The sequence below is a fragment of the Dasypus novemcinctus genome, chromosome 18, assembly GCF_030445035.2.
Source record: "Dasypus novemcinctus isolate mDasNov1 chromosome 18, mDasNov1.1.hap2, whole genome shotgun sequence".
In the NCBI taxonomy this organism is placed as follows: domain Eukaryota; kingdom Metazoa; phylum Chordata; class Mammalia; order Cingulata; family Dasypodidae; genus Dasypus; species Dasypus novemcinctus.
In genome coordinates, this window is record NC_080690.1 from 507,578 (window position 1) to 518,178 (window position 10,601).

Sequence of the window (10,601 nt, forward strand, 5' to 3'; positions counted from 1 at the left end):
ATGGGGAGTAGAAAATGTCAAGATGGAAAAAAAAAATAGATGGTGCCCCTTGATGACTCCCCAGCTCCTTCCCCCGAAGAGTTGGAACAGTGGCCGCCTCAGCGCTGGCCCCAGGGGTGTGCGCTCCATGCCCGGCCCACCCTGGCCCCAGCAGGATGCCGTCCTACTGCCGCTGCCACACAGCTGGGAGGGGGCAGCACCCACTGCCCCCAGGGTGGAACTTACTGATATTTACTGCAATTTACGGGCCTTTTCTCTAGCCCTTTCCTGGATGCCGCACACAGTGGTCAGTAGCTGCAGCGTTGCACAAGGCTGATGTGGACGGCCTGCCCGGCCAATGTCTGTGCTGGTGGAGGGCCTGGCGCCTGGAGCGCCCGTCCCCCCACGGTGCTCGCCCTGCAGAAGCTTTAAGCATAAACACAAGCCGGCTTTTGCCGCGTCTTCACAGTGTCTGTGAAGTGCACCCATCCCCACCCATCTCTCACATCTGCATCCCCTGAAATTTATTCCTTAGGACGTTTGCCTAGCTGGTGTCTTTTGGAGAAAAAAAATTGAAGACTGCCTTATTACAGCTTTACACTTCTTTGTTAACTCCATTAGTTACACTGTGGCGGGTCCTGTGGTCTGTTTAGCGCGAGCCGGAGGATGCCGTGAGCCCCTCAGAATACGCGCCGCGTCTGTGGGTCCATCGCGCCATCCCCCCCACTTTGTGTCGGCCACACCCTGGTGAACCCTGCCTCTGCCGCCGCGCACACATGGGGGGCGTGCCTTCTCACGTAGCACAGCGTTTTGGCATCAATGTCCAATGTTCCAATTATCTCTAAAATAAGAAATATGCTCCTGCTGTTTGTTACGTCGAGGTTTTTCTTTAGTTGTATTCCCATCAGTTGAACTAGAAAGCAGCTTCTTCCTGTGGTCGTGTGACATGGCACAGATCCCTAGATGCTGCAGGTCCATTTTTAGTGTCAGTATGTGGCAGAGTTTATAGTACCAGTTTGAGCAGTTTTCGGGAGCTTCACATTCGGGTTAATAACAGTATCGCGTGTAAGCAGTGGACGTCTCACTCCTTCACTTGAGGCCTTGGAGCAGGCTGCGGTGCCAGCCCTGGGGGAGCTCGGTGGCTCGTGCTTGGTGAGTGCTGTAAAAGGCAGCAGTTCTTGAACGTCGTAAGGGTCGCTGTTGAAACGTCGACCGCGAGGCCTTGTACTTTCACCGTAACGTGGGCGCGTGGTCCTTGCCAGTGAGATGGAGTGACGGTGTTCATGAGCTCCATGGTGTTTGCAAGTTGTTTTATTAAATCTCTCCTTTTCTCTCAGTTAACTTACAGAGACTGGTTACAGCTGGAGCTGGAAATTCAGCCTGAAATGGACACTCTTTCTGACACAGAAAGGTGAGCATTTACAGGGAGCTGCCTTGAGGTGTTGTCCAGTTGTTGACATTATCTCATAGTCTCAAGTTTAATCACTATTTCCTCAGTTTAAGATTCTGTTTCAGCTATAATCTTTGAGCACAATTTCACTTGTTCTTTCCCTTAAGAAATTTATTGAGATCCTACTCTGCAAGACCCTTCCCCATGCACCTCTGAGCAGGTTAGGGCCAGCAGGGTGCACCCCGTGGTGTCAGCCCGCGCCTGGCGGGGCGCTGTGAGGAGGGGGAGCAGGCAGTGAGGGGCCAGCCTGTGCCGCGGGAGCCCTGGAGGTTCTTGGCAGGGTCAGCTCGGCCCGGGGTGTTGGCAGCAGTTCTCCTGCTTTCCTGGGATGAGCTCAGCGGTCGGCCTGGGAGACGCTTGTTGAGGCCGCGGGGCAGAGAAGGACAGTTAGGAATGTGGGGGCTTGTGGGGGCGTGTGGAGGGTGGAGGGGCGGGGGGGTGTGGAGCGTGTGGAGGCGACCCTTCCGTCCTGAGAGAAGGCAGCGCCAAGGCCGCCCGAGCCGTGTTCTCCCCGTGGACCACGCGGCCTTGTCCCGCCCCAGTGCTCCGGGCGTGACTCCCCTTCCCGGCTCGGGGCCTGCGCTGATGTCCGTGCTGCTTTGCAGACGAGACTTCCACCAGTGGGCGATCCACCAGCACTTCCTCCCCGAGGCCGCTGCCGCGGGGGGCTGCGACGGGGACCTGGAGGCGGCATGCTCCGCGCTCGTGGACGCGCTCCTGGACTCCTGCCAGAGGTGAGGCCGCGCAGCGCAGGCAGCGCCGATGATTCTGACTTTAAGAGTTAATTTATTTCTCAGTTCAAAGACACCGGCCAGTTTGTGTTCTGGACACAAGTCCTTAGAAGGTAAATGACGTGCAGCGCGCACCTCCCACTCTCACTGTGCCGACAGCCTCCTCTGAAGCACACGTTTCTTGGTGTTCTCGCTTTGATGACGGTGTCTTTCCTTGGTGCTCGTGCTCTGGGCGTCTTCTCTGCGCTCCCTGGCCAAGTCCGAGGCAGGAGCGCTCACCCTGCGCTGGGTTTTGTCGGGCCGTGCTCGTGCCGGGTCGCCGGTCCACTCTGAACTGCTTTCGTGTAAGGTCCCTGCCCATCCCTTAGCACGTGGGTGTCCATCGTCCAGCACCGTGTAGAAGAGACTCTTCTTCCCCCGAGTGGACCTGGCGCCCTCGGCCGGGGTGTGGGTTTCCTGCTGGGCTCCTGTCCATTGGTCTGTGTGTCTGTCCACAGGCCAGGGCCAGTCTCGGTTGCTGCAGCTTCATGCTGTTTGGGAAGTGGGACATGGGAGGCCCCGGCCTGGCTCTTCTTCAGGATTGTTTTGGACACCTACAGTTCCGTGTGAAGTTGAGGGTCTGTGTCAGTTTCTACAAAGCAGCCAGCTGGGATTTTTTTTTTTTTTAAGATTTATTTATCTACTTTTCCTCCTTCCTCTCCTCCCACCCTGCTGTTCTTGCTGTCTGTGTAGTCTTCTCTTCTCATTTTCTTTCCTTTAAGACTCATCGGGATTCGATCCTGGAGACCCCTGATGTGGAGAGAGGTTCCCTGTCAGTTGTGCCACCTCAGTCCCTGGTCTCTGCTGCGCTTCACCTTGACTCTCCCCTTGTCTCTCTTTTGATGCGTCATCGTCTTGCTGCGTGACTCACTTGCGCAGGCGCTGGCTCACCCTGCGGGCGCTCACACAGGCCCTCGGCTTGCCACATGGGCACGCTTTCTCTTCTTTTCCATCAGGAGCCCCCAGGGATTGAACCCGGGTCCTTTAACTGCAGCTCTATCACTTGAGCCACATCCGCTTCCCGCAGCTGGGATTTGGTAGGGGTTGCACCAATCTGTCCGTCAGTTTTGGGGGTTCTGCCATCAACAGTATTGAGGCTTCAAATCCACAAACTCAGGAAGTCTTTCCATTTATTTAGGTCTTTAATTTATTTCAGCATTGTTTTATAGTTTTCAGTGCCCAAGTCTTGTGCTTCTTTGGTTAGACTTATTCCTAAGTACATTATTCTTTTTGGTGTTATTGTCAGTGGAATTATATTCTTAATTTCGTTTTCTAATCACTCGTTTTTAGTGTATAGAAATGCACGTGATTCTTGCATGTTGGTTTCTGTACCCTGAAGTTTTGCTGCACTTGTTTATTATTTCTTGCAGTGTCTGGGTTCTTGGGGATTTTCTGTGTCGGATCCGTCGTTTACACACGCTCCTTCCAGCCTGGACGCAGCCTCCTGCACAGCGAATAGCAGGGTGGCTGCGGGCCCCCTGCTCTTGTAGCCGCTGCTGGAGGGAAAGCTGCCGGCTCAGGGCTGCAGGACACAGGCCTTTCCTCGATGCCCCTTATCAGAGGTGGGGCTGGTGCGGGAGCGTTGAGGTTTCAGACGCTTCTTCTGTCTTTGGAGACGATCACGGAGGCTTTGGTCTCTGCTCTGCTGACGTGGCATACAACGCTGTGTTCCTGGGATAAATCCCTTTCAGGCTTGGCGTCCAGTCCTGCTGAGATGTCGCTGGGTTTGGTTTGCCAGGATTTCGTTGAGGGTTTTGTAGTTTGGCCACTGTGGCTGCAGCGCCCTCACGCGGCAGAGTAGCAGCCCTGACAGTTCCAGGTCCGTGACCACATGGCAGGAGGGAGCGGACGTCCAGCCCAGGCCGGACGTGCAGCGGAGGCTTCTGTTGCATTTTGTTCCAGGTCACAGAGTTCCAGGCACTCGCAGAGCCCTGGCAGCGGCCTGGGGGGCTGCGCGGGAAACCGGGATGTGCTCTCCAGGCTGCAGGTGAGTTGGGGAAGCTGGAGCCGCTGCCCTCTGCGCTTCAAGTGCTCGTCTCAAACGTCCTCCACGTGGTGGCCGGGGTCCCTCGCAAATGGCCATCACAAAGCCATGCCACCCTGACCATCCCAGACTTCAGGACACTTAGCCCTGAAAACGGGAAGCGAAGGGAATGCAGCTTCAGGGGCCGTGTGCGCAGGGGCCCCTCGGTGCTGGGCTCTGAGAAGGGCCTCGTGCTGCCCGGCCAGCAGCCCTCGCCCCAAGGCAGGGGCTCTGTAGGGCCCAGAAGGGCTCGTCTCGTCCAGAAAGATACGGTGCGTCTTCTGGTCAGAGCTGCTCCACTGTGATCCTAGGGGAGCCCCGAGCCTGCCTCCCACCTCCTGCCTCTGCTGGCTGCGCCCCATGTGTGGGCGTTTCAGTTTATCCTGCAGATGGGTTTCCTGCTGCCACTCTTACAGGGCCTGAATTTAGAAAATGTAGAAAAATGAAAAAGAAATTGTGGACTGTCTATTTTTTCACACCGAGAAAATTTACTTTGAAACCAGTGAAACATCGCACAAGAGAGAAAGATGCTGGGCAGTGGATGTACCCCAAGCGCGTGAGCCCCTGCCTACCACACGGAAGGTCTTTTGTTCAGTTCCCAGTGCATCCTACAGAAGACAGTGAACGGGCACAAGATGATGCAATCAGAGACACAAGAAGAAAAACATAATGAGAGATCAACAAAGCAGGGAACTGAGGTCGCTCAGGGATTAGGTGCCTCCCTCCCACATCAGAGGTCCTGGGTTCAGTTTCCCGTGCCTCCTAAAGAAACAAAGAAGATGAACAGACAGCAAGTGCAAACAACAAGGGGGTGGGGGAGAAATAAAGTAAAAAAAATCTTAAAAAAAAAAAAGAGAGAGATGCAAGGTCCCAACCCCTTATCTTGACCCTCCGTCCTGTGCGCTGTTCATTAGTGGATGTTGAAGGGTGATGAAGCAGACGGCGCAGAGGCAGCAGTTTTGTCAACAGGAGACTGGGTGGACTTGGGGCCACACAGAACTGTGACTGAGCAGAGCTGAGGCCTGCAGCGCCCCTCTGCGTCTAGGTGTGTGCAGGAGCCGTGCCGTGCTCGTGTGCACACTCCCAGGCCACAGGCTTCGTGGGTGGCCTGCTCTGTATGCGGCCGCCCTGGCCCTCCGCTGCTCCCCACTCGCTCAGCTGCCCGGCTCACCTGCCTTGGCTGCTCCACGCCTGTCCCAGCTGTGACCGGCTGAGCACGGGGTGCGGGCAGCACGTCCAAGCTCTACTGCCCACGACGCCGGGGGCTGCCTGGCCCCGCTGCGCCCTTGGGGCAGCTCCAACTGAGGCAGGACGGCCCGTTGGGGAGCGCGGGAGGCCTGTGAAGCCGCGACAGCACATGCGGTCCAGGGCAGCGCTGGCGGGGGAGGAGCCCGCGGCAGCCCCCAGCGCAGGGGAGGCCCTTGGGCCGGGCTCCGGCTTGAGCCTCGCCGCATCTCCAGCCCTCACGCCCTGCCCTTGGCAGAGAAGTGGAGCACGGGGCGCTGGGCGCGGGGCGCTGGACGCTGAGCACGGGGCGCTGGGCGCGGGGGGCTGGGCGCTGGGCGCTGAGCATGGGGCGCTGGGCGCAGGGCGCAGCTCCCGGCTGGAGGCTGCGCTGGAATCCACAGTTATTTTGAGTAGAACAAGGTGCGTCTTGGCAGTTAAAGTGTCCCGTCGGTTCTCTCTGGAAATGTCAGTGTCACAGATGACAGAGGCTATGGAACGTTTCAGACTAAAGATGCTCAAGACACGGGGCAGCCCGGGCGCCTCCGAGCTGGAGTCACGCGGTGGCTCAGCCTGGGGGTGGAGGCGATGAAGGGGCCGGGTCACGTGGGAGCGCGTCCAGGCTAAGAAACAGACGAGGGGCCCGGCTCAGAGGTCAGGGGCGAGGCCGGGGGCACTGCAGCCGGTGCCAGTCTGAGTGAAGGCTGCGTGATGTTCCTTGTGCTGCTTCTATTTTATTTTTTCAAATTACTCTTACGTTTGAAATGATTTCCAAGTAAAAGGGTGTGTTCTTCCCTCGGTGCCTGGGCGCGGCGCACACAAGACGCTCCTCACGGCCATGCGGGAGCAGAAGCGCACGCCTGCCCGCTCTCTTCCAGGAGATGGTGGCCGACTTGGAGCTGGACCGGGCCGGAGGGGCGCGTGGCGGCCGGGCTCCCGCGCGGGGACACTTCCTCTTCGGGGTTTTCCGCAGGCGGCTCCAGGCCCTGGGGCGTGGGCCCTCCGTGGCGTCCCGCCTGGGGCGGCAGCAGGAGCTGCTCACGTATAAACGGTAGTCTTGGCGTCGGGTGCTGGCGGCCTCTGGGGCCTCCACAGAGGCGGGTTGGGAGGGAAGCGTTTCCCGCCGAGTCAGACTCCAGGCGCCCTGTGGAAGGCCCCCGGGAGGGGCTCTGCGGGATACGGGAGCAGCCCCAGGCCAGGGGCAGAGCTGCCCTCAGTGGGGGACGCCCACAGCCGACCTGCCCCGTGAGGTGCTGGGGGCTGCGCTGCCTCGCGGGCAGCGGACCGCCGTGGCCCCCACTGAGCAACCCCCTTCCTTCCAGGCTCCTCCTCAGCCTGCCTCCATCCATCCTCTTCGCCAACCCCCCGACGGGACCACCGGTCGCGCTGGACTGCGGCGAGTTCCTCCATTTGGTTGACTCGGAGTTGGTGGGTGTGGCCCGCGGCCGTTTGTCCTGGCGGCATGTCCCCCGCCACTGGTGGCCTCGCGTTGGGACGCGCCATGCTCCCACCACCGGGGCTGAGGCGGCGCAGCCTGCTCCACGTTCCGCTCACGCGCACGTTTTCCTCCCACGTTGCAGTGTCTCAGGCTTGGGTGTCGTCGCGGCCGCAGGCGCCTCCGTGGCACCGTGGTTCCCCGTCCCCCAAGATGGAACCTCAGTACCACCTTCGGTTTTCATTTTTGTGCATTTTAAAAATTAGGAACCTGGTAAACGCTCCTGGCAGATGTGGGTGGGCTCCATCTCATCCACTCTGATTTTACCGCCTCTGAGAGCAGAACAGGCCTGGGAGGTGCCCTGATGGGGCTCGCAAGGGCGACGACGAAGCAGAGAAAGGGACTGTCGAAAGCTTCAGATTCCATCGGGGCTTTCCTTACATTCTCATGCGAGGGTGTTTTTCGTGCTCTAGGGACAGCCCTGAGAGCAGGCGGGCGGAGCACGCAGGCAGGGCCCTCGAGCTGCGCAGGCCGCTGCGGCCTCACCGGCTCATGCTGTTTTGCAGAGAAACGTCTGCTCCCACGGAGGTGCCCTGAGCCACGACCTCACCGCCCACTTCTTCAGGGTGGGTCCCCCCTCTCCCCTCGGCCCCCCCCCCCCCCCCGTGTGTGCCTCCCAGCCCCGGGCCCCGTGATGCCAGAGGCGGGTGCTCGGGTGCGCGTGCATGCGTCGGCCAGCCCTGAGGGTCCCACGTGGCTCCCCAGGGCCTCCTGAGCGCCTGTCTGCGAGGCAGAGCCCCCGCCCACACGGCCGACCTCACCCTCGCCACCTGCCAGACCAAGTGTCCACTGCTCCTGACGTCGGCGCTGGTGAGCCCGGGGCGTGGCCGCGGCGCTGGCCTCCGGGACGCCCTGATGGCCGCCTGCCCTCCCCGCCCCCGCGGCTGCCCCCCCTCCTGAAAGCCTGGGGGAGGAGGGGCCCCTGGCCTGCTGGCAGCTCTGACCCGGTGACAGTGGCCGTGGCCTGAGGCTCTGGCCGTCCTAGTTTGTTCTGGGGCTTGTGACCTCAGACTGACCTTGGGGCGGGATCAGAGGCTCCTTCTCCTCCTCCGAGGCCGTCACTCGCTGCTCTCTCCCCACGCGCCCGTGCTTGGCGAGCAGGGGGTCCCTGCCGAGAGCCGGCTCCCGCGGCTGAGGCTCGGCTGGAGTGAGGGTCAGGGAGCTCGGGTGGGCTGGTCCGTGGCGCTCGCGGACCCCGGGGCTCCAGGCTCCATCGCGCCTGTGTCGGAGCCGCAGCGCTGCCTTGCCTTGGTCTCCTCTGCGCAGCGGTGGTGGCCCTGCCTGGAGCCTGTGCTGAGCTGGCAGTGGGCCCAGTCGTCCCGGGACCCTCTGCCCCAAGAGCTGCAGCGGCTGCGAGAGGGCCGGCGGCATGCCAGCAGGTGGGCTCCACGGCGGCCTGGTCAGCGCCAGGCCCCTCGGCCGCTCTGGGGCATGAGGGAGGGTTGGGTGGCCCCCGCCTGCGCCACGCTCACCCACGGTGGGGTCTGGGCCTCCGGGGATGGCGCTGGGGCCTGCAGGCTCTGGACTTGGGGCGCCAAGGATGCCAGGACTCTGCTCAGAAACGGGGGTGAGCGCCGGCCTTGGGGTGCTCGCCGCCTGCCGTTTCGACCTGCAGGGAAGCCCTGCGGACGGGACAGCCAGGGCCCCGGAAGCGGGCAGGGTGGCCGCACTGGATGGGCAGCCTGTGCAGGCAGCGCAGGGGGCGCGGGTTCTAAGGTGCTTTCTTTATTTCCCAAGCCTCCTCTCTCCAGAGGCAGCGCCTCCGGCACCGGACCCCGCCTGGATGTCGGCCGCAGCGCTGCACTTTGCCCTTGAGCAGGCGGGGAAGGAGGACTGTGAGCGGGCGCTGCGGGCGCTGGACGGCGAGAGGGCGGAGGCAAGGGCTGGGGTCCTGCGTCGTCTCCTGCGTCGTCTCCCGGTCCGCCCGTGTGTCTCGGTGTTCGCTGAGCAAACCGCCTCCCCAGGGACGAGGCCCGGGTGCTCAGCGGCCTTGACGCTCCAGCCACAAGGCGCTGACTCGGGGCGGACGCCTGCGGGTGGGGGGCGCAGGGCGGGAGGGCAGCCCGCGACTCGCCGCCTGGAAACATCCAGAGCTGAGCTTTTTTTTTTCCCTGTAATTAGTTTTTTAAAAACCCAGGAATGGTATTTTTCCAAGTTCGATTTCAAGGTATTTTTGTACTTCTGTTCCAAAGGCCAGGCTTGAGGCCCCCGTGCGAGGAGGGCGCAGTGGTGCAGCCTGGACAGGTCCGCGCAGGCGAGGAGGCGCTGCAGGGAGGGGCCCTCGGCCCTGCCGCCGATGCCACCTGCTGTGTTTAGGGCAAATACAAACAATTCAAGAGGAATTCATTCTCAAATTTCTTTAAAAGCGATGAGGGATTTTTTCTTTCTGAGGAGAGGGTTTGGCAAGGGGCCTGTGCGTGCTGTGCCGTGCTCCCCCCTGGAGACCCTGCGCCCGCCGCCCGCCCAGGGTGCCGTTTCCTCGCAGGTGCTGGTTCCCCTTCTCGTCTTCTCCCTGACGGGCCTGCTCTCCGCACAGCTCGCACCGAGGGTAAGTTGACCCCTACGTGGACATGCAGGTTTGGGGTCCCCCTTGGCCTTCCTGGGTCTGGATCTCAGGGGAGGGCCCTGGACCCTTCCGCCCACCGGTCCCCTAAGCTGGCGCAGCCCCAGGCCCCCCAGCCGCGTGAGGGGGCAGCCCTGGAAGCCATGAGCGCCCCCTTCTCAGGCCGCCCCACGGAGCAGTGCAGGGACTCAGCGCCTCCTTTCCCCCGTGGGTCCCAGGAAGCCGTGGACCCCCGCAAGGCTCTGGATGTCTGTGCCGGGGTCCTCGGGTGTCTGCAGAGGCGGCGGCTGCCGTGGCTGGTGTTGTTCCGAGAGACCAGCACAGGTGGGACCAGCACAGGTGAGACGCGGCTCCACCCCCCGGGGCGGCCTCCGCCCGTGCCCCTCTCCACCAAGTGCCTGCAAACCCGCCTTCCCTGGGGCTCACTTTCCAAACACAGGAACCCTGTGTTAGTCAAAACAAATTCAGGACAAATTCACTTAGGCAGAAGAATTTATTGGAGCTCCTGAGAAAGCCCAGGGCCCTGCGGTGTGCCCCCTGCCCCCGCAGTGCCCGAGGCCTGACCGAGCCCTCCCTCCACAGACGCTGCGCTGGGGCAGCTTCGCCGCGTAGCCGCAGACCAGCTCGTCAGGCTGCTGCCCGTCGCCTTCTACAGGTAACACACGCTGAGCCCCAGCGGCGCAGCGTCGGCCCCAGGAGGGGCCACCGGGGGTGGTGGGTTCCGCAGACGAGCAGGCCCCGTCCCGCGTCTTCACCCTGCAGCCTCCTCACCCACTTCGACGATGCCGTCCTCGGGGAGGCAGCCTTCCTGGGGGCTGCGGTGGACGTGTACCTGCGGCTGGTCCAGCTCTTCGTGGCTGGGGAGATGCGCCTGATCTCGGCCCCGGCCAGCAGGAGTGCACAGCCCCAGGAGCAGGTGAGGCAGGGGCGTGGGGCTTGCCTGCCCCAGCCAGTGTCCGAGCCGGGCAGGACAACTCTGCTGTCCTCTAGGACGACCCGCTGGGACTAATAACGAAAGCACGTCGTTTTCTGCTGCAGCTGATACCTCAGTGCCCAAAGCAGAGCTTCTTGGACATGGAACAGGTAATGCCCAGTGC

At 61.6% G+C, this 10,601-nt stretch overlaps 1 protein-coding gene across 1 annotated transcript in view; it reads left to right on the plus strand.

Annotated features, from left to right (window-relative positions):
* FANCA (FA complementation group A) overlaps positions 1-10,601 on the plus strand; it is a 96,378-nt gene that overhangs the window by 84,995 nt on the left and 782 nt on the right. The window contains exons 29-42 of the mRNA XM_023583088.3: positions 1,317-1,390; positions 2,035-2,163; positions 4,102-4,186; positions 6,325-6,497; positions 6,769-6,874; positions 7,448-7,507; positions 7,647-7,751; positions 8,208-8,320; positions 8,679-8,817; positions 9,427-9,489; positions 9,723-9,843; positions 10,087-10,159; positions 10,267-10,420; positions 10,495-10,587. Coding sequence (XP_023438856.2) covers positions 1,317-1,390; positions 2,035-2,163; positions 4,102-4,186; positions 6,325-6,497; positions 6,769-6,874; positions 7,448-7,507; positions 7,647-7,751; positions 8,208-8,320; positions 8,679-8,817; positions 9,427-9,489; positions 9,723-9,843; positions 10,087-10,159; positions 10,267-10,420; positions 10,495-10,587 — 1,488 coding nt within the window. The remainder of the gene's footprint in view (positions 1-1,316; positions 1,391-2,034; positions 2,164-4,101; positions 4,187-6,324; positions 6,498-6,768; positions 6,875-7,447; positions 7,508-7,646; positions 7,752-8,207; positions 8,321-8,678; positions 8,818-9,426; positions 9,490-9,722; positions 9,844-10,086; positions 10,160-10,266; positions 10,421-10,494; positions 10,588-10,601) is intronic.